Source organism: Rhinolophus sinicus, linkage group LG04, assembly GCF_036562045.2.
Source record: "Rhinolophus sinicus isolate RSC01 linkage group LG04, ASM3656204v1, whole genome shotgun sequence".
Lineage (NCBI taxonomy): Eukaryota > Metazoa > Chordata > Mammalia > Chiroptera > Rhinolophidae > Rhinolophus > Rhinolophus sinicus.
Genome location: NC_133754.1, coordinates 144,417,732 through 144,442,538, shown reverse-complemented (window position 1 = coordinate 144,442,538; position 24,807 = coordinate 144,417,732). Strand labels below are relative to the sequence as shown.

The 24,807-nt window shown below is 35.8% G+C and overlaps 1 protein-coding gene across 5 annotated transcripts in view; it reads right to left on the bottom strand.

Annotated features, from left to right (window-relative positions):
- TMC1 (transmembrane channel like 1) overlaps positions 1-24,807 on the bottom strand; it is a 241,737-nt gene that overhangs the window by 60,964 nt on the left and 155,966 nt on the right. For all 5 annotated transcript variants that reach the window (XM_019736716.2, XM_074330564.1, XM_019736715.2 and 2 more), the window contains 3 exons: positions 24,091-24,219; positions 6,061-6,151; positions 4,308-4,389 (listed from right to left, as the gene is read on the bottom strand). In XM_019736716.2, coding sequence (XP_019592275.1) covers positions 4,308-4,389; positions 6,061-6,151; positions 24,091-24,219 — 302 coding nt within the window. The remainder of the gene's footprint in view (positions 1-4,307; positions 4,390-6,060; positions 6,152-24,090; positions 24,220-24,807) is intronic.

Sequence of the window (24,807 nt, the reverse complement as noted above, 5' to 3'; positions counted from 1 at the left end):
CTTGTTTTTCTTTTAAATGATGGTTAAAGTTTCACCTCTCCCTCTGGTTATTATTAAGGCAAAATAATTTGTAGTCTGTCATCATGTGTTATTTCCTCTTGAACAAATGGGTAACAAGACAAGCAGATAAATATGAGCATTTCTAAATGGGAAAAGACCGATGAAATCACCTGCTGTATCAGTACAATAAATTCCATCTTGCTAGGCTAGGATACAAGGTAGTTTCTTTCAAACTGGGCTTGGAATAGAGAATTAAATGTGGCAGATTTGATTTGTATTTTCTGGAGCCCTTAAGCCAGCAGAAAATTATGAGGTTTAAACTCTGTGCTTAGGGGTGCCTATTGAAGACCTTTCCAGTCTGAAAAACAGGTCTATCAAACCTCAATTTTGATGTTGCCTTCTACTATTAGGAAGAAGTAGATTTCAATTCTAAGGAAGGCTTGTCATCTCCGGCTTGAAAGACATTCAATGATTTAATCTATGGTTTTAATAGTAAAGTTAGTATAACAATAGGTATAGACTATATTTCCCAGAAGTACAAATATGCAGCTGCTTCAGCAAAATATGCAATGCAATGTGGTTAATAAGATGTAACCCTGGGGTTTTAGGCATGGCCTCTTTACAAAGCGGGTATGACAGGAAAACTCCAAGGCATCTCCATGTAATACAGAACTTCACAGCATCCCTTTGTGGTAGGAATTATCAAATCTATTTTTATGTGAAAAAAAAGTTGAGACTCATCAGGTGAGTACCTGACCCATCCTGGTAAAGGGGTCCAGGTCTTACTGGAATCACGATGGAAACAGCATGAGTTTTAGACTTTATTTGAGCTCCCCTCTTGATTCTGCCAATTATTGCACAGAGCTTTGTGAGACCTCAGTGAAGGCTGGCAATTTGGGACCTTTAAAAACATTTAAAACCACATTTAAAAAATACTTGTTCAGTATTTATTTAGAGATCGAGCAGAGAGTGAAGACAAGGTAGACTAGAAAGAGTATTCTGAGTGGAGTTCAAAAGCTCCTCTTTTAAACACGCCTCTTACCATACTCCATAAGCATGTTATTTCATTGCTTATGTTTTATGATCTGTCTTTCCCATCCTCCCAACCAACTCACTCCCCACATGCATAGTAACATCTTTGGTTGTAACATCAATGAGAGCAGAGTTTTGACCTCTTTTTGTCAGCACTGCAACCCCACTGCCTAGAAACATGCCTAATAATAGTAGGCACTAAGTACGTGTTCAATTAACTAATCAATCTATTCTGAAGATTAGATGAGGTATTATATGTTAGATGATTCTGATTTTAAAAGGAATATTATAATATTTCTGAATCTTTTGTAAGATTAAATGGTAATTTCTTTAAGAGAAAAGCATTTGTATTCATTTTATAATATAAAATATAAATGTTATAAATGGGGTACTTGTTGAACCTACTTTTTTTCTGAAAAGAATTTCCAGAAAAAATAAATCATGCAGGCCTTTCTTAATATAAATTTGTTTTCCATTTAACAATTTCAATAATTGATTACTCAATGTATAAAAAAACACAAACACTTACATATATATCTAAAACTTATTGTAACTTATAAATTATAGAATGTTGGGTTGGAAACAGTCTTTTATAGTAACTAGTTGAACTCCAAATTTTATGGAAACTCCAAACATGGAAACAGAGGGCCAGAGATGTGAAAGGATTGCCCAAACTACAGAGTCAAGAAGGGGCAAAAAGACCTCAACTTTTAGAAAAACAATTCCATGTCCCATTTCCTCAATTCAGTTCAGCTTCAAAAACCATCACATACACATGCTTTCCGTATCTTTGGTAGGCTATTTTCTCTGAAATGGTTAATTAGTCTAACCCAATGACTCTGCTGATAAACTTCTAGAAACGTTTTGTACTTTTCAACTAACACGATGGTCTCCAAGTATATTGTCTGCTTATGATTATCATAAAAATCATAGTACTTTAAGAATCATATAGAATGTGAAATACATAATTAAATAAATAACGCACTTAAAAATAAGTATCTGACAATAAATAAATAAATAAATAAATAAATAGGAAATGGGAAATAATTCCCCAAATAGGAAATCTACAACTAATCTTGCCATTTACCAGGTACAAAAGAAAAAGTTTATATCTTCCTCAAAGTAACAATCAGCATGCCACATCAGGAAAAGCACAAGCTTTGGTCCCAGACAGATGTCACCTTATTATCTCAGCTCTTCTACTAACTACTTCTGGGATAGTTATTTAACCACGACTCTAAAACAGATAGGCTAATGTGCACACTACAGGCACATTAAAGATTAAATGAAATAATATTTGTAGAATGCTTGACTCATGGTGGCACTCAATAAATGATAGTTGTGGTGATTGTTGAGAGAATAGAAAATAAGGGTCAATTTTCCACAGTGAGGCTAAGCACCATTAAAGGTGAAGAAATTAGGACAACCTAATGAAGTAATAAAGTATGCTTGGAAGGGAAAATAATCTACATTTGCTTGAATTGTTCAGATTGACTGTTCCAAATTTTCTGGGAGGAGAGGGAAGAAGGAAAGATAACTGAAAATATTATTGAGTAGCTCTCAATTCGATGTTTTCACTGTGACACACATAATAGATGGTGGTCAGAGATGTAACTCCTTTTTGTGTGCAATTTCTGGCAATAAAAATAATTCCATCTGTTTCTATCCCAGTCAAGACAGGTTATTGCAACACAAGTGAGCATGGCATTATAATTAAGATAGGCTGAAACCTGCTCTAGTATACCTTAAACATAAGTAATTTGGAAATGTATTTTTTTAACTATCATTAATTATAAATTTCTTGGGATACATCTCATAAGTGATCAAGGTTCAACCCTATCATTTTCAGAAATTAGTAGACTGAGGAATTAAATGACTGGCTCAGAGTCAAGAGCTAATCCGTGGCAAAGCAAGAACCAAATCCAGAGTTCTTTCCAAACAAATTATATCAGGATCTTAATGATCCAAATGACCTTCTGTTCCTCGGTGCCTTTCATGGAACCATATTTCAGCTGACAGTTACACACCTAAGGATTCCATGATGGCTGTTGTTTGTTTGTTTGTTTTTCATGTGTCTAAATTCCTTCTTCTGTTTCTTAGAATACAGATATTTGGAGGATTTGTCTTTATTTAATTTTAGTCAACACCTGTCTACTAAAGCCAAATGTGCTCTGAGTCTGGAGATCCAGGAGTGAACAAAACAAAATCTCTGCTTTCGTGTCTATTAGAAGGAATCAAAACAAAATAAAATAAATTAAAATTTCAATGAAAAAATACAGTATTTTAAGTAGTTATAAGTGTTAAGGAGGAAAAGAAAGGAAGAAAGCGATGATGCAGAAATATGTGGGAGGAAGTGCAAATGATGTGCTTATGTATTTTAGTTCATTGCCATTTGATAATGAGAGACAGAGGACTGAGGGATAGTCATTCCTAAAACGTGCCCAATCATGTCAGTGAAATAGCCATCAACTGTGTTATTTCCCTATGGAGGCTCCATTTTAATTATGCAATGCCACATTTAACCAGCAGGAAAACTAAAACAACAGAAGGAAAATCAGACCCTAATCAAAACTCTTAGAAACCAGAATATGGCAAAATTGTGCTCAACATGGTTTTAAATGTTATCCCTTTTTAAAATATTCTTCATTATTTTTAAATGATATATTATTATATTTTTAAATTTTTATTTGCCTTATTTCTAAACCTAGAGCACTGCTCTAAATAAGTTTTTGTTTGAGTATATTCTCCTGCCTCCTCTGTACACAGTGAATCTTGTATCAAATAAGGGCACAATATGATATTCAGAAAGCAAGTTCCTGGATGATTATTGTTTATTCTACTTCAGAGGTTTGACAATGAGGCTTTAAGAGTTCTTCGTGCCTTTTAGATGCTTTTCATTTTGATGATTATATAACATGAGAGTATATATTTTCAACGTCATGTTCACTGCCAAAATAAAATCTCTGCCTTCCCAATGATACTATATGACTCAATGCCATTTTGTACAATACTGACTTCCTACTGTAGGAGAGAAAACAAGGTCATAATGAGAATATTTTGGTCTAAGGTAGGAAGGGAGGGTGGGATCTCCAGGGCTGTGACTGGTGTGTTAGCAAATCTTCACAGTGAGCAAAGAAGATGTAAACATTGGTTTTGTTTATTTTCTTGTGTTTAGTCTTCCCAATAGGACAGAAACTGAGACAGGCATCTGACAAGCTTATGTGACATTTATCTAGGACAACCTTCTCATCTAACGAGATCTGGTGAGCACTTACTTTCAATTGCCTTGATCTTATTTTCCCATGGGACACAAGCAGCTTTGAAGTTCTCAAAATCACGGAGAAATTTTACCCATTTCTGAAAAGGAAGCAAAACGCATCAGTAAAACCCAACCTCTTGTTTGTCAAGATGCTTACCCCCCACCCCCATCCCAAAATATCACAAGACAATGAGTTTGGAAAGATCTCTCTGGCTCCACATACTGCGTTTTTTTGAAAAGGGTAAACAGTAGGTTTTACTTGCCTCCCTGTTTCTCACATTAAGTTAAAATATTTTTATGGATCTCTTGTTTTAGAGAAAATATGCTGAAAAGATCTGTTTACTCTCCCAGACAATATGAAAGTAAGGACTGATTTAGCACCTAATAAGGTAAGCAGCAAATAGCATTGTTTAAATACTCATCTCATGAAGAAATAAATGAAATATGAATAAACCATAGTTCCTGTCTTGAAGGGCTTCTGGGTCTATTAGAATATACTATACACAAATAGGTCATTTCAATACAGGATGGTAGTGCTATGACCTTTGATTCTGGTAGAGGTAGCTAAATGGAAAGGCATGGTGCCATAGGAAAGGGAAGAAGAGTAAGAATCATAACTTAGTTTTTATAAAATAACTTTCTTCCATTTCACTCCACAATGTTGGGCCATCCGTGCGTAAGAGGAACAATAGGAAGCATGGGAATGGGGCAGATAACTTTGCATATGCGCACATTATGCTGGGATAATGTGTGAACTGGATAGGTACGTAGAGCCTAAACAATAGTATGAGGTGAGTCTAAAGTTCAAAAGATTTACCTAAACTAGAAAAAACACCAATGTCTATCTACAATGGAATGGGTAAATAACTTGTGATATCTTCATGCAATGGAATACAACACACCAATAAAAATGAACTATAACTCCCAGAATATGGATGTAGCTCATGAACATAACATTGCATCAAAGAAGCCAGAAACAAAAGCATAAATACTATATGATTTGATTTACTTAAATTGTAAAACAGACAAAACAAATCTGATGTATTATGTATCATAAATATATAATATATATATTTAAGATATATGAACTTTATTCACAAAACTCCATCTTTATGGGAGTTTAGCTTACAGATGCTATAACATTTGTAAAGAGAGAATAATAATATCATGTACCCACTTTGCTGTGATAATTAAATATGATAACTTTATAGAAGGATTCAATTCAGTGCTTGGCATATAGTAAATACTAAATAAATGTTAGTTTCTTTCCTATCTTTTCCAAAAAAAAAAATCACTATTTACTTTGGTATATCATTTGGTTTTATTCTTATTTTTTATCCAATTTATACTTTATGTTCTTGGTAGAGAAGAGCTAGATATATGGTTCTGTTACTTGCAGACATTTTGAGAAAGAAATTTTGACCTTGAACTCCTTAACTACCAGGGAATGAAAAAGAAGGGGGCACAGTCTTTTACATTTCAAAGTGATAAAATCGCACAAATAAGTCTTTTGCCATAAATCAGTATTTCTGAACTTATTTTTCATTTTAACTCCTCTAAGGAGCTTTTCTGGACTTTTTCTGAATCACTGCCACACCAAATTTTAACACCATAGATATACTGTGTATGTACATGTGATTTATATGTATATAAAGTATAAGATTTTCTTCTCTCTCTCAGAACAGAACCAATTTCCTCCCCTTAGGGATCAATTTGGCCTCCATTGAGAATATATAGTATCCACCAAACTGAGTTATAAAAATTCTTACCTTGCCCATCATCATCTTAAATGCAAACCATTTTTTTCCTTTTCCTTTCCCAAGAGCTCCTTCATTTTCATTCACAAATTGTTTTGCTTCCCTAAAAAAAGAAAACGAAATAAGAGGTAGGTGGGGGTGGGTTGAGATTAATATAGAGGTAATGGATATTTAATTTTCATAATTTTGTAGTTTTATTTCTTCTAGAACCTTAACAAGTGAATCTAAGTTATATTTCATAACCTAGGGACTTGTAATGGATGTTTAAGGTTTTTTAAATTTTGGCCAGGAAGAATAAGATATTTTGGTTTTGCCTATTAATCAGCTGGAGTCATTGAAAAGCAAGGAACTGATGCTAAATGTCAAAATAGAGAACCCAAACTCTTCTCATTTCTACCACATATAAAATTGAATCTGAAGTTTACTTCAGATTCTGGCAGTTGGAATGTTTATTTTTAAATACTTTCCTTCTTTTTTAAGGATTGTTATTTTTTTTTTTTTTAAATAGGTCAGAGAGTTTAGGACAAACTGACACAGAACATACTTACTGACCTGGTATTTAATCTCATAAAAGCAGTTATGGCTTAAAATAGAAAAATCATATACACGTATAAAGCAAATGGAGTTAGGGAAAGAGGGAAAAGGAAAGGAATACTCTTTGGACTTGCAGTTTGAAAGGGCTTCAAATTTCAACTTTAACATACTTTCAAGTATCTACACATTTGGAATAGTCACATGAGTGTCTGTGTGTATGTGTTAAAAAGTATCAATTTATCAAAATGGATAATGTGAACAGATTAAAAATACTATATTTGTAACCTTGTTTGGTCAATTTTGTTATTTTTGTTGTTTGATATATGAAAAGAATTTAGAGGTGGGCCAGGGTTGTCTTGACTTCTTAGCGGCCATAGAGAACCCAAGAGGTAACCCAAACTTGAACTGTGATTAAACAGGTGCAATGCTGTCATCAACTAGATGGCCCCTGTGGTTTTACAGACAAGAGCATTCAACATGTGACTATAAATAAACTTATTAAAAAACAAATTAAATCTTAAAAAAATGAAAAGTCGGTGAAGGACTTTTTTGTAAGGTGTTCCTTAGTGCTGAACTCATGATTTCACAACACCTAGTGATCAAAACACAACACACGTGTGCTGACTCAGCTAATAACTATACAGCAGTGCCCCATTACTCAGCTGTGTATGTGCAACCACCCATATTCTGCCATAAACACACAAACACAACAAGAAGATTCTCTTCAGTCATCACACACACACCCCAAGTCAGTTGCTGGATGTCACGGACAATGTCTTGTCCTTTCATATCTCCCATAGCATTGACCATTACTTTGACCATAGGAGGTGCTTAATAAACTTAAACCTTCTAGAAACAGAGCTAAATGGCATAACTCAGGGTAGATGCATACAAGAGAGTATCTAATAATTCTATTGTCCACATCAATTAATGCTTGAAGACAAAGTCATTCCTAGACTTTGGGATTGCATTCTTCCTCATTAGTCTTCTCAGAAACTTAATAGGGCAGGCTCCTGGGAATGGAGAAACGTTACTAGATTGGCCTTGTTGTCCAACACCCTGACATTTGACATGCACTCTGGGCAGTGAAGATTAATTGAAAAATGGTTTCTAAAACATTTTACACATTCTCAAATGCTCAATAAAGCCACATCAAGAAGTATAAACAGAGCTTTCATGGCTGGGTGTTTTCGATTCATGAAATCAAGAAAACATTACTTTTAAGCATTAAACATGTGTAAATGCACATAACTATGTTATAGAGTTGATAAGATAAGAGGGTGACACCTAGCAGACATTTATAAAATGTTGAACTGATCTAAACTGAAAGTCAGGTAACAAGTTCTAAACCAGCCTCTGAGATTTGTCTCTGTGACCTTGCCCACGTTTTTGACGCTCTCTATACAAACTTCCATGAGTGCCCTGCTCTCTCAAAGGTAAGCGCATTCGCCCAAGAGTCACACAGACCTGAATAAGTTCTGGCACAGGTCCCCTTAGTTATTATGTAGCCTTTAACAGGTTGGTATTTTCAAATAAACAAAAATTGGGCTATCGCCTCCCTGCTTGTCAGGGTGGTGGCAAGAATAAGGTGAGATCACAGATGTGAAGGTGTTGAAGGGATTATTACATAGTCAATTCAACTGAAATGGTTGTTTTAAAACTGCAAATTTGTTTTAACATGACTGATAGAATATGAAACAATTTAAGAATAGCACAAATTTTTGTTTGCTTATGTATGATTTGATCCATAAGAAGCACTATGTGAATGCAGAAAACTGCATCCAGCTAAACCTAACAGCGTAGGAAGACACAAAATGCACACATTTCATGTACCAGCTCCTTTGCTGTACCACCCATGTTAGAAAAGCCACATCCATTCACAGCTGGTGTTACAATGACACTCCTTCCACATCTCACAATAACTCACAAACTGTAACGCTATTCTGGTAAGGCACTTCCACAAGCAAACTTCAGGTCTTTTTCAAAAAAACTGCTATATTTATTGTAGTATTTATGTATTTCTTAACCATTCAGCATGTGTAAAATGTTGCTGTCATTTTATACCTGTGGTTTTCATGGCCCAATTTTGCATATTGTGGTACTTTTTAGGAACCCATGCATCATGTTATAGCAGAACTGACTACACAATTATTTGGCATGAAGAATTTTGACATAAAACCAATTATACATAGAAATTATCCCATCATTCTCTGTTATAATAAACACATAACTAGAAAATCAAAAATTCTTAGTAGTAAAATTAAAATTTGTTTTTCAAATTTATGGGCATATTCACTACTCTAAATACTTAGCAGATAATTTAAAAGGCACTCAGTTTGGTCTATCAGACTATGTCACTTACTAGATGAGTGGCCAATTAGAAAATAAGACTGCTCTAAGCATTTAGAAGTGTAAAGAAATAGCTATTCTACTCCATATTTCTGACAAGGTTTTAAATTTTGTGAGCTGATGATTATGGTGCAGGAACATTAAACTGTTAAGATTTAACAGAGAGAGAAAGTCAGGGTTATAACCAAATTAAAATCACCACAAAATTAATTATAAGTTCACTTAATAATATAGAAACCTATTAACATGGCATTCATAAGATTTTTGTCATTTACTATAAATATAATTTTCCTTTGAACAATCTAACATGATTTTATTGTTTGTCCCTTCAATTGCCAACTTTTCCCTGATGCTAGGCATAGTTTCATATTTCTCTCCCAATTACTACCCCACTCCTCCCTCAACATACGGATATAAAAGTCTGGACTTCATTCTACTCCACAGGTGTGAATTTCTTCTCTAATGCCCTAACCCCTCCTCCATTCTCCAAGAGATCTACCCCCAGATTTCATACAAAAGAGATCCCTGAACAGCCATTCTAGCTCCTTCTGCTCCCTAACTGCCCACCTGGCCAAAATAACTACTAGACTTAATTTATCAGAAATCTAGGGGGTGACTTTAAAACAAAGCCAGGGGCCATGAGATGGGTAGCAAATACGTGTTAAGCAGGAACAGATTCTTGATTCCCCTAACTGGATATTCTTGAGATGTGAAGAAGCCCTCTTGAATCTTGCAAGCCTAGAAGCAGGAACACTGTACTGGAAGTGGCCAGTGACTCAGCGAGAGAACATGCCTGAACACTACTTTTAGGGCTGACCTTTGCAATGCGCTGGCATGAAGTCAGGATGGAGGAAAAGTAGTATCACCCAATCCCATCCTCCCTGGTAACAGATGTCTTAACCAGAAGACATCTTTCATTGTACTATTAGAAACAAGATACAAAAAGAAACTATCCAATATGGAGATCAACACTGTCTGATATTTATCACACTGAACTGCCCAGGACAGATACCAGAATGCAAGAAAAGAAAGAACAGTCTTTAAAAACTAAAAAGCAAGAAGATTTCTTCATATTTTCCCTATAATTAATCCATTTTCCTACCCGTTTATATTTATCTGGATAATTTAAAGGGATTTTCCTACATGGCTAAATGAACTAGACTTTTGTGGATAAATTTTGGCCTCAAACCATCCAAATGTCTGACTAAAAAAATGTGTGTCATACCCTTGAATTGCATTCAACAAAAGCCGCCTGCCAAGATGGTAACCTGGTCTCCAGGTCTCAGAGCTCGAGCAAGCCCTGGTACAATATACACAGCTCTCTGAGCTGTAACCCCAAACCCAGGGATAAATAATTGAGTGAGGTCTATTTAATGACAATAATACCTAGCTTCATAATTCATTTATCAACCCCTTGTGCTGGTAATTAGAATAATAAGGTTTCATGGGCTTTCAAGAATGCTTTCACAGTTAAAGGAGCACACTTTAGCCTAACTTACAAAAGAGATAATTTACCCATAAAGCACGACACCACAGGAAAGTTAGGACATGCTATGCTGCCTTTGACACATTCTCATCCCAGGAAACATGCTCCCTGTTTGGATTCGGTTAAGCTGACTTTTCTTTCCTCCTGTTTTCAGTTGGATAGTATAATTAAGCAACCAATTTATTGCTCAAGTAAATGAAAAGCATTTCAAAACTTGACCTTAAGGCACTTGCAATCAAAACTTGTACTCATGAACAATTCCTAGTAAAGGAATAAGAAGAATAAGAAATATTTTCTTAATAAGCACATTTTTTTTAATTTGACCATTTAAAAATTGACTAAAAGTTAGAACTCTGACTTTACCTAAAGTATTACTGCGTAATTGAAAGTTGCAGAGGTTAAGAAGATAGTCTAAAGTGCAGAAATTAAAAATAAGGCCTATAGGGCCGGCCCGGTGGCTCAGGCGGTTAGAGCTCCGTGCTCCTAACTCCGAAGGCTGCCGGTTCGATTCCCACATGGGCCAGTGGGCTCTCAACCACAAGGTTGCTGGTTCAACTCCTCGATTCCCGCAAGGGATGGTGGGCAGCGCCCCCTGCAACTAAGATTGAACACGTCACCTTGAGCTGAGCTGCCTCCCGGATGGCTCAGTTGGTTGGAGCGTGGGCTCTCAACCACAAGGTTGCCGGTTTGACTCCTGCAAGGGATGGTGGGCTTCGCCCCCTGCAACTAGCAATGGCAACTGGACCTGGAGCTGAGCTGCGCCCTCCACAACTAAGATTGAAAGGACAACAACTTCACTTGGAAAAAAAGTCCTGGAAGTACACACTGTTCCCCAATAAAGTCCTGCTCCCCTTCCCCCAATAAAATCTTAAAAAAAAAAAATAATAATAAGGCCTATAGCCCTCCTGGGTAATAATATAACTCCATAATTAGACAGGTAGAATTATTTAAAATCATCCTAATACTGGAAGTGATGGTTCAAAACATGAGTTTTATAAAGGGGATGCTGGTGACAGTAATTGTAATGGTAAAGATGCTCAGTTGCTTCATCTATAAAATAGATATAATAATAGCCATTCCATTGGGTTTTAGTATGCTTTACAGAAAATAATGTAATACATATGAATGTATATGACATAATAATAATATATGTCACGTGTCCATGACAAACAGGAAAAGCACTATAAATAGTACTCTATATATTTTGAAACTTGATAAATTGTCCTTGGTAAATAAAAATATTTTAAACAATATGAAAATAAGCAACAAATAAACAAAAAACAAGCAAAAACATTTGCCTGTGCATTCACATAACCTCTTAGCCTATACATCTGGCTTATTTTGGTGTGCTTCCATTTAGATAGCACTACATAGATGGATAGACAGATGATAGATAGATAGATAGATAGATAGATAGATAGATAGATAGATAGATAGATAGATAGAAGTTACCAAGACACCTAAAATTTTTTATCAGCAATAAACCTTAGAGTAATCTGTGCACAAAGAGTTCTTGAGGCAATTTTTTTACTAGTTCTGATGACACTCTTGGAGATGTGAGAAAGCCAGCTGTTGGTATTGGTAAGTAACTAAAGCAATGCCTGGATAAGTCAAATTTATATTAAATTCAAAGTTACTACCCATGGAAATTCTTCAGACCTAAGATGACTTCTTTGTTTCTTGGGGCTATGCTAATTTTCATGGCTGCCTTAAGTGTCAAAAAACAACTCAAACACATTTTAGTTATACACTAGAGGTCAGTCAAGGATCTCAGAGTAATTTTAAATAAATCACTGGAGAAATGACACAGCTGGGCTTTAGTGGTTTAATAAAAAAGGAAGCACACTAGGTCCTCTTTCTACTCACTGGTTGAGTCTTTTCTTAATTGTGCTCTGTACCTGGGTAGTTTAAGATTTAATCTACAATTTAAAATATGTTCCTTTGTATCATAACAACAGGGGAGCAGGGAGTGAGGACCATACAGACTTCCCCAGGAGCTAAAAGCTTGTGCTGAGTTTCAGATATTGGTCAAGGCATACACTGGTTTTCCACCATAGAAGAACACCAAAAAATTCTAAGATTTTAACATTATCAGCAGAGATAATATACAACACAGCTTATTATCAGTGTAAAGCAATCTATAATAGTGACTTTATAAATGTCTCTCCGGATCTTCTTTAAGCTCTACACCAAGGATTTTATTTTAGTTTAGTTTGTCTTTGTTTTAATGACTCAATTGAGCATGTAATTCACTAATATCTGAAAGCAGGGGTGATGGTACGTGGACTGCCAAGTTCTAGGCCATATCCCTAAGACATCTAGGTATACCCCAGCCTACAATTATTGCTTTGGTTTTTGAGCAGAAATGAGATTTGGGGAGAATGCAACCTTAACGTCACAAATGAACCTTAAGATCAGGAGCCCAAGAGTAACAAGAAAAGCTATTAATAAACCTAAAACCTTACCTCAACTAGTACCTCAACTAACCTACCTCATCATTAAAATTTTGCAAAATGGTGGTGTTTCCTCTCCCTGCCATTACTGTGGGAAAATTACTCCCAGAAGTAGGTGGAAATAGTACTGAAAATATAGGTTGCTGTACATCGCCGCAAGGACCATTCCAAAATTCTGATCAAGAAGCCAGTTCATTTTATTTCTATCATTCTTTCACTCTCCCTGGTAATTAGCAGTTTTTTTCTAAGTATTTATTCAGTATGTTTTAATGTTCTTAAGAATATGTTCAGTACTTTGAAAGGAAGAAAAGAAACATGCATATTTCTTTCCGAAGCTTAAACTCTATTGAGAAAAATCGTTACATAACAGTGCCACATCCTTGAAGTGAAAAAGGGAGGACAGTGGGGGCTTGAGAACTTGTTGAAGATATTGTAGACAATCTAAGAATTAAACTGGACATTAAATGGCTGATAGAATTTGAGTAGGCAGAGAAAGGAATTCTAGGCAACGGTTTTCAGGAATTTCTCTAACAAAGAAGATATTTCCATCACGAATCACATATACAATCTTATATTCTTAGGTATACTAACATCCAGCTCTTCACAAGGCCATTTGCAGGGCTTGGAAGACAGATTGTGCTAATTTTGGTTGGTCCATGTGCATTGTAATCAAATATATCTAATCAACAACATCTGAATACTGTGAAACAGGAGGATTCACAGGGCATTGCCTGAGTGAGAGGAGTCATTCTGCTTTGAAAGTTTGGGTATAATGTTTCTACACAATACCTGTATGTTCATATTTATACTTTGGCAAGAATTTCTAAGTATTATGACATGTTTTTTTCAAATGTTGTATGGTGATACTTAGGAGTGCTAAGAAGCCTTAAGTTTTCTGTTGAAACGGGGTGTTCTGTCTTTTGATCCATGAGTGGGCAAGAAAAAAGGATGGCAGTTCAGTGAGCTGTGCAAATAATCAAGACTACCTGGTAAATTTGATCACTTGCCCCACGACAAGCTGAGATGTGGAAGATCTGTTCTAAGCACTTGGCAACGCAATTTAGGTGAGGTCACCCACATGCTCCTACACTGTGTTGACTTACAGTCTTAATATTTCAGTTTGCTTACATAGCTTCTCTTCTAAGCTTTCCTGATGCCTGTAACCAAACACTGGTCAAAAACCACTATAACAGTGTATGCATAAATATAAAAATTAAATAACCCAAGAAGTCATGTATCTCAGTCTAGATATATGAGTGTGTTATGCGTGTATGTGTATGTACAATAGTATATACATATACACACATATTCACATAGTTGAGACATATATATGTAAACTCATGCATATTTAGTGCAAAAGCAAAACTAACATAACTATTTAAAAAGAAGTGTTTTACGTTATTTTAAAATGTTTAACTTTCAGGACTGCCAAAGGGAAACTTAGACACATTATATTTGATATAGAAAGTTATTCTCCTTTCTCTTGTATAGTTCATTACAATATTCTAATATAATGTTCTCCAAACCTTAACTTTTAGTATATGCATTTTAATAAGGCTTCACCATTTTTATTCTAGAGCAAGCTTATTTAAGTCCCCCAAAATAGTATTCCACTTGCCATTCCTTGGTCATATACATAAAACATCCCTAAAATGCCTTGGTTATTCTCTTCTAATAAACATGATAAAGTAAAGGATTATCTTCACATTTAATACCTTATCTGCGATCTGGATGCCACTTCCCCAAGACAACAAGGACATGTTTCTCAGATTAATCTTATTTTGTACTTAGGTGCGCATTTGCTTTTCTTTTACTGTTAATATATTCTGTCAAACATATTTGAAAGCATTCCTTCCTAGATAATTTATGAGTGATAATTAATGCATTTCTCCTTTTAATCTCCCTTGAAAGATAATATATTTATGGGCCATCTAATAACAAGTTGTGAAAATTAGCTGTCACCGATAGTTGAAATTCTAAAGAGTACCAGTTAGATAAATTGCTATTTATCAAAAATTGCTGGAAGGTAGAACACTCTGGCAAGCTGAGAAAACTGCTTCAGTGTGTTACCATATATAATACATTGATTGATAAGACTAGGAAATAAGGTACAATGAAATGGAATTAACACAATAGTAACCACACTATCTATCTATGAGAAAACTTGAGAACTTTCCTATGTCTAACATTTTTATTATAATTATTATTGTCTCATAGAATACTATAAATCAAACCCTGTTTATTTGAATTTCGGGGTTATTTGAATTCTGGATAAGTAGATGTTTGCGGAAAGTAGCAAATAAGATTGCCAAGAATTTTGGAAAGCATCCTTGAATATTAGCATTTTTTAAGACCCATTTTCCCAGTGACTAATATCCTTCCATCAGCTATCTGGGCAGAATCTCAGGCTGATTTAACTAGACTGTGTGCTTGAGATTTTGAGGTAGGTACAATGATCAAAAATGCATTCACAACTCTCCTAAAGAGATGGGAGCAGTGGGCCACCTGATAACCTGCCAAAACTAGGTGAAGAATAGAACATCTCCAAGTGATTATGGTAAAATGGTACAGTGTAGACAAGAGAGATTAAATGAATCATAACACAAATAAAGGAGGAAAATTCTTGGAAGACAAAGTATATTTATCCCAAATGTTTCAGGGATGACTTCCTTAACAATTAAAACATTTTCCAAAACATTCAAATCCCAAGAAAAAACAATAATTTTCTTATTTGGTTCTTTTCAGTCTCATTTAAGGGAGAATTTCAAAATATTATTTGAAAAGCATTATTAAAATTAACCATAAGAATTTTCTAAGCACTCACAATAATACTACAAATATTAACAAGCTAAATACTGAAACAGAAAGAACTGTCAAGGACATCATTCTTATTTAATATGGGAAGATTCTTTCTAATTCAATGAAAATAACGAGACGAGCAATTGTGGCAGGTGAACTCGACTGTGAATGGCAAGCCAAGAGATACCTGATCTCAATCAAGAACTGATTACTCTTGAATAAAATATTTTCCTCTTTAAGATGAATTTTAAAAAAGAGAAAAAAGAACAGGCTAGGAGGAGGAGAAGGGAGAAAGACTGAAATTCTCTATCATGCTAATATTTTGGGGATGAAATTCTAGAATATAAAATGAAAGACATTTAGCAGAGTGTTAAGATGAAAACAAGGATGAGAGGTTATTAATGCACTTTGGACTTTTATCTGGAGTCCTGAAATTATACAATAATGCTTGTCCTCACAGGCAGCTCTAATTCAAGCATTTCGTTGTTAAATAAAGGAAATATATTATAGCATAACAAGCAGATCTTTCTTTAGCCTCTGCTTTCAGTTATTCCGGATTAAGGCTCCTCTAACATAACTTTAATCAGAGGCATTACTAGATCTCCCAGTGAGGTGCTGGAGCCCACTCGGCCACTGATTATTAAATTTTCAGGAATTTTGTAAGCTGGTTTTTAAACTGCTGGTAGCTTGAAATTGGTCATCGTGATAGTATTTACACGATGTAAATTGGCAAATACTACAAATCAGTGCTTTTTACCAGCACACTCCTGCCTTTTACTCACATATTCATCCAGAGCCTTAAAAGTTCCCCATGTTAATGATTCTCTTGCCTTCAGAATGAGTGTCCAGCGACAAAATAAATCACCATTAACACTGTCACCCACACAGGAAACGGTAATTGAATGCTTATGAGGTACAGAGCACAATGCAAGACCCTGAGGGGAAAAAAGCTCTCAGACACCTTTCATGTCCTGAGAAGCTCAAAATCTATTCGGAATAGAAGCAGATTTGCATACAATTTTTTAAATGCAACACAATACAGCATAACAAGAGAGCCAAATGAATAATAGAGTCTATTTGAGTCCAGTTTCCAGTTTCTATAGGAGTTGGCAAAGAAAGGAATTGGCAAATATTGTCTCAGAGGGGAGACAACATTTCATAAAGGAGATAGAATTCAGAACTGGAAGACACACAGGAAGAAGCATAGCAGAAAAGTAGAGGGAAGACTGGAATCAACTGAGAAACGGTACTCAGATGTCTAGAGAAGATTAAACTCATGTTACTGGAAATCATGGTTCAAATGAGAAGTAGTGCAGCACTCTAGAAAAAGAGTGAGGTTTTGGAGATGGAGAAGTCTAGATTTGAATCTTCACCTTGACAGTTATTAGCTGTGTGAGGCTACTTTACCTCTGTGAATCTCAGTTTTCTCCTCTGTAAAATGGGGATAACATTTCATTTTCAAGGTTACTATGAAAATTAAATAAGTTAATGTGTGCAACACATCCTAGCACGGAATTTGATACAAAATAGACACACAACATATTTGGAGATGGTTTTGTCTACCTCCAAATCCTCATGGTCATCATCATCAATAACTCATGATTTGGAAAGGGAGCTTGGATTCAGAATATGAATTCAGATGGTGGAGCTCACTGATTTTTTTTTTTTTTTTTTAAGCAAAACCTTTTAAACTTTGTTAATTACTAGGGGGACATCAAAGGCTTTGAACATAGAGGTGATATGTTTGAAGTGATGTTTTAAAAGAACAGCCTGGCTATATAGTTCATGAACATTGTCTTTCAAGTTACATGGACTTGAGTTATGTCATGTGAGTTTACTAAGCAATTGAGTGCTGCTAATGGAATAGACAGAACTCATACAAGTATTAAGTATAGATAATAAGAAAGTTCTTGGCTAACATTCAGGTGAAACTCACAGGCAGGGTCAACTTCATGGGCTTATGACTGTGCAGTCACACAGGGCCCCCTACTCAGATGGGTCCAGCGCTTACTTAACGCTTTGAGGTTGCCATCTTGAATTTCTTAACAATTGAAATTCTTAGCTATTTTTAAGAAGAGGTCTTAAATTTTCATTTTGCACTTGGTCCTAAAAACGATGTTGCTAGTCCTGTTCATAAAATATGTTAAGTATAGCTAATAAATAAACTTGTAGCATAATTTATAAGATGTACTCCAATACATAAGCAAGTTAGTAACCTGTAATACCTACCAAAAAAGATAATTGATAGCAAATGTAATAAACAAATGAGATTATACTTAGCGAGGGATGGAAAGACCAATTTATAATCCTGTCACTTTGGGACTGATAAACTGTCACTGCTCTATTGATCACTCATTGGTGTTATCCAATATAGCTCTGTTTCCTACACATGTGATCTACTCAAACAAAGTAGTTATAACTCGTGGCATCTCAACAGGCTAATTAACAAGGTACTGCTATGGTCAGGTGTACTTGCCTTGTGCCAGTCTGATAAGGCAAATGCCTAGCCTTGGCCCGAGTCATCTTCATTCTATGGGCCCCTTTGGAACCTCACTCCTCTTAACTATATCATCATCAGGGTATGAGAGACAAGGCATATGAACATTGTGAAACCCAGGATTTAAGAAGTGGCCTATAACACCACTCTACTGCCATTCTACCCCCAGCGTGCTAATTTATCCCACCTTTTTGTCCTCACTTCCGACTGTGCTTTAAATTGACTTAATAAAACCATGTGATTTGAACATGTTAACTGGATTTGTGAGTCTTTCAGTCCTATGACCTCTGGGAGAGCTTGCCTGGTAGTATTCTCTGAGACCACCATCACATGAAGGTAATTTTCTAAACAAGTTCAAATCATGGCTCTGTCACTTAATAGTTGTCCAAACATAAACAATTACTTATCCTCTCAGAACTTTGTTTTCCTTATATGAAAGCCAAAAAACAATACCTACCTTGAAGGATGGTTGTAAGTGATAAATGAAATTATGACAGTAATATAATAATAGATAACATGTATAAAATGATTAGTATGTGCCAGGCACCATTCTAAGTGCTTTAGGTCTATTAACTGATTTAATCCTCTCAGTAATTCTCTGAAATACTACTGCTTTTATCCCACTTTATAGGTGAGGAAACTCAAGGATGCAGAGGTTAAGAAACTTGCCCAAGGTCACAGCATAATGCTTGATACCTAGTAGGCACTTATTAAATAGATAAATTGAATGTCAATGTTATATTTTGCTTTACATAATTCAGCTGTACCGATTGCCTATAGATTCTCCATTCTTTGGATGAGAAGATCAGTAGACCCAAGACACCTGTAATGTACAAGAACCGAAAGCCTGTGCTTCCGAAGGCTGAGTTATTGGTTAAAAAGAATCCCAAATGACTAACTGTGTGTTAGTGAGTGTGTACACGTGCTTAAAAGTCATCTTGTGTGGAATCCTCATTCCTTCATAATGACAGAGGAAGGAAAGGCCTTTGGGAACTAAAGTAGAACTCATGTTTATTGCCGATGAAAACCTTAAACTTCAAGGAAACTTCAAGAAAGGGTGAGGATGTGGGCCAAAGGGCTCAAACAGCTTCCACACAGCTCAAACAGAGGAAATCAAGTGTGGTCTAGTCTCACTTTCCTAGAAGTATATTAGTTCCCCCAACCAAAAAATAAAATAAAAAAACAAACAAAAAGAAGCATGGGAGGATGAAGGGAGGCTGAGTAAGGGAGAATGTTATCTTAATGACTAGCTGATAGTTGCAAGAACCCGTTTAAATGTCATTGAAATACTAAGAGTAACTTTCTTGGCTTTACTGAGTGTTTCATTAATAAATCACCAGCTCTAGTCAGCCAATGGACAACTCCCAGAAACACTGGGTCAGGGTGCTACAAAGCTCAGAAATTAAAACAGTCAGTATAATAGCTAAATAAACACTTTTATCAAAATAAATATTTTAAAAATGGCTTCTACCCAAGATCCAGTCCTATGCAAAAGTACACTTAGAGTGCTCCTGTACCCTAATTTGTAGATTCATAACATGTTAGAACTGCTCCCTCCCCAAAACAAGCTTCTCTACATATCCAGTTAAGTTGGGCTTTTTAAAAACTTTTTACGTTAATAGGCACAGAAGCATTTTTATTTCACATGAATGCTTTCTATGGAAGTACATTGTGCAGAAGAGAGAAATTGTAGGTCTCCCCTGTTTAAAGCTGGTGTTGTGGCAGAGATGCCCTCCCTCTCACCTCTGCCTCCCTTGAGCTGAAGGGATTTCACCAAAGCTCTCGAACTCTGAGGACAGCAGTTTGAAAACCACGGACTACAGTCCCATTCCGTCACTTTATAAATAAAGAAACTAAGACTCAGAAGTGGCCAACTTAGAGGGAGAGCTTAGATTGGAGTCTATTCTACTAAACCTATTCTACTAAAACAAAAAGTGGTTACTTTTTAAGTTTAGTCATGAGGGCTTTTAATCTACAACATCGGATGTTCTGAGACAGTTAAAGTTGTAGGTTTCAGCATGAGTATACGTAAAACTGTTATTTTCCACCCAGGTGTTTTATTTCACCTGTGGTAGCTGCTACCAGGCTAATGTGACCACCTATTACAGGTAGGAAAGAGCTACCACGTTTCCCCGAAAATAAGACCTAGCCAGACCATCAACTCTAATGCATCTTTTGGAGCAAAAAAAGTAATATAAGATCTGGTATTATATATATTATATTATATTATATTATATTATATTATATTATATTATATTATATTATATTATATTATACTGGGTCTTATATTAATTTTTGCTCCAAAAGACGCATTAGAGCTGATGGTCCCGCTAGGTCTTATTTTCGGGGAAACACGGTAGTCATCCAATTTCTGAGTTAAACCCATGCACAACTTAAACACAGATTATACTTAAAATCCTCACTGTTGAGTATTTTTTAGTTAGGTAACTAAAAAAAATAGGAACGGACCTTCAAATAATTAGAAAATACACTACCATCTTCCTTTCCCTAGCACACCCCACCATACACACACGTTCTCACCCATTCAGTAGACCATTCACAAAGTAGAATATTCTGCTTGATGAAGTTTTCTGTTTCTCAGAGTTAAAGATAGTCTCAACCTTGACTATATATCAATGACTTTCAGAATAAAAAATAGAAATACACATTCCTGTTCTGGTCTAGAAACCCCTGCCCCTACACCCAAAGATTTTTTGTCAATAGGTTTAAGGCTACAGCAGTGTGTGAAACTGTATTAATACACACGACAACATACATTGAAAAACACTGTTCCACAATGATGGTGGAAAGGAAGTGGCTTCCCTTCATCCCTACAGAGCGAATTCTGCTGCTTTGAAAATGCAAAGTGCCAGTTCCTGAGCCATATTTGAGAGTCCATATGGATTTACGACCCATTCTTGGAGCTTCTTGCCTATGTATTAACTGCCTATGTTAAACTGTCTGTTGACCATAAGTCCTGAGGATGCTCATGTTCCTAGTGGCAGACAGTCTTTCAAAATGTGGGAACTATCCCTGAGTGTCCCACAACATCCTCAGAACCATAAGCCACCATTCCTGAGGCTTTACTCTAAAATGGATCTTGAAACCCTGACCGTCTCTAAAATCTGTTTCAGAGTTCAGAGCCATAAGGGAAGCCTTGGAACCCAGACACAGATCTAAGCACGGGATCAAAATATCTGCTCCAGTTATATTGAGCCTAGAGCTTTGAATTCCATTGATTTAGCCAGGAGTGATGACTGGGGGCCAGTTCTGGGAATAACCTTAGAAACACTCCCTCAGAGTTAGATGTCCCTAAAAGACATAAAGGGTGGGAGGAGAGCTGCCTGGTAATAAGGCCTGCTGTTGGTCTTCCTCCCATCCCGATCCCTATCTCTTCTCACTTTTGAACATGTCTTAATGCCTGGACTCCTGTCCAAGACCTCAGGTCCTGGAATCTGCCACAAGACCACTCTGGGGGCTCACTTTGGAAAACCTGAGAGTGAGCGGACTCTGGATTCTGCCAAATTGTCAACATACCTTCCTTCGTTGCAGCATCAAAATCTTGTTGTCCACACAGACTACAACCAATATATCACCATCTCCCAAGGGTTCTGGGGTTGCCTGTGGCTAGGTCTGCTCCCACCTAGCCCTGCCAAGTCCCACACTCCCTCCATCTCTCCTGTCACACTGCAGGGAACCAGGCAACATCAAGTCTAACCCGAGATGAAAAAATTATTACAACTTGCATGTCCCAGCTACATGCTATGTTCTGGCACCATGCTAAGGTTTTACACGAATTATCTCACTTGATGATTCCAATAACTCTGTAAATTAGTATAATTTCATAAAGAACCTGAAGTCAGAGGACTACGCAATTCATTTAAAATTGTACAGCTATTAAGTGGAAGACCTGAGATTCAAATGTTAGTCTGAACCATGCTTAGCCCACTGCCCTACATGGGAGATGCAGGTAAGGGAGAATGGGGGATGTATTTCTACACCTCCATGAACGTGGAAAGGGGGGAGATGCTCTTTGGCATTCTTACTCAATTTCACACCATGCTTTGAAAGTTTACAATATCACTTTCCAATTTTGCAGCTTTCTGTATACAGTTACCTATGGTTCCCAGGTTTTGGGATTTCATGGCCAGTAATATTTCTAAATATATTTTGGGAGCCAACGTTAAGGTTGCCAAATTTCCATTTTGCTAAGTAAGGATATTTTTAAACCTATCATTTAGTATCATTCTCACTTCATTAAATGAAAACTGTTTTAACAGACATACACATGCAAGCGCACACTTGCTCATGCACACACACACACACACACACGCACTCTGTGGAACCAGGAATGCTGCTTGCCTTTGCTTTCATTCATGGCGGGCATGTACATGCACATACACAAGCAGTTCCCAGCCTACAACTGTCTGCTGTTGCACAAGTGTGCTGGGAGGACCATTGTTTGAAACTTGGAAAACCATACTTCACAAAACAAAACAATACCATTGTAAATGATGACTACATTCCCACCTCACAGGGTAGATCCACAAAGTCTTATTTTGGGTATGAGGCCCCAGGAGGTTAAGCAATTTCCTTAAATAACCCACAAGCTGTGGCAGAGCCAAGACTAGAAGTGAATTATCCTGGTAGCTACTTCAGCTCTCTTTTCATCACCAGGAACAATAAAATTATGTTATAATTTTCACATTATATATATATATATATATATATATATATATATATACACAAATATATACACATATATATGTATATGTGTATATATATATATCACCAAAAAATGTATATACATTTTAAGAAAGGAAAAAACTGTATTAAAGTCACACTGATGGTAACCACTTTGAACACCTCTTGTAATTGCAGAAGTCAAACGTGACTTGTATTCATCTTTTATTATCGGTATATACTGAGTATTACAATTTTAATAGCTTTTCCTTTCTTAAAATGTATATATAGTTTTTTTGCACCATATATAACATTATATTATAATTTTCATATTATGTATACTATGTTATATATATTATATACTGTATATACTATATACTACGATATTTAACATTGCTAGTTAAACAGGCTTATAGAGTGATAGCTTTGGAAATTGACCACTATTTTAAAAAATGCTTCTGTGGAAAAATGCAACCTGTAGCACAATTGAGAGATGCAATCCTGACTGTTAGCACAGACACATTCCCTTTTTTCATACCCTGCCTCTCCCAAACACCATGGCAAGGAAATACAATGTGATCCACAGAGGTGAATATGCTTCCATCCCCAAGAAAAAGATAATCATTTGACTTTTCATATTGGGAGTTCATAAACCTGTGTGCCTCTGAATGTGTTTGCACCCTCATCAGCATTCAACATAAGAGTAAAATCAGGTCACTGACATGTTACCAGAGAATAGTTATCATAACCCTTAACTGGAATCACATGTACAGTTCTGCTGGCTTAACCTCCTTCCTGCGTTTTCATGAGAATTGTCACATGAAAATATTATTTGAGGCTGGTACTCTGCAGAGAAACAAGAGTGTTCAATCCACACAAACCTGTAAAATTCAAATATGTGATCTCTTTCAGAGAGATAGTAATGAATGTGTTAAACTAAGGAAACTCAGTTCAAGGAATAAATGATCAAAGGTGACCACAGGGCTTATTAGACTCCAAACAATAAATTTTCTTATACTTTCAAATTTGTAATCATTAGCCCACCCTCTCTAATATATTGAGATATATACATATATATTTATATGATATATTATATACGAATATGACCATGTGCATTATATATAATGAGTATTACATATATACCATATATAGTATTATCTATTAAATATAAGTAATGCATAGAGGATTTAGGAGCTCAGTATCAAGGAAAGTGTTTCTAATTCTGAAAAGTGACATCATACTTGAGAACTTCAATTTTCTTCTCCATTTTCCATGGTTTGCATTTGACAGTAGCAATCATTAGTCTTTGCTCATCTAACTCTGCCTTCAGTCTTTCCAATTCCGCTTCATCAATTTCTTCTTCTTCTTCCCTTTAAAAGAAAAAAAAACACCTTAATAAAGTTATGATTTGCCTGACTTGCAAACATAAAGGACACTATCAAATACTCTGTCAATGTGTCTCAACTTGGCTGTACATAGTACATGCTGAGATCCATGACCATTGGAGCCTGTATCTATCTGAACACTGATGCAGGGTTTCTGAAATTATTATAACTTTAAACAACAGTGTTTACATTCTAATGTCCTGAAACCAAGCTGCTCTTATTCCATAGCCTCAAACTCTCAGAACTAGAAAATCTAGGGAAAGAATAATTACAGATCTATCAAGATGTTTTTTGTCTCTTCTTTGTTCCGTTGTATACTTTCCCTCACCGATTCAACATTTCATTTATTTTTTTTTTTTCAATAAGGACAGTAAATTAGAGGTGAAGATGTCTTTGAGGTGCCCTTGAAATTTTTAAGTTAGCCCTGTCTCAAGCAAAAAGAGAGAAAAATTGCAATAGACAAAAATAAAATCTATTTCTCAAAGGTAACTAAATCTTTTAATTAAAGTCAAAACTTCAATTGATAAAATTCAACTTCAATTATATTTGGTGGAAGTGAATCCTTAGAAGAGG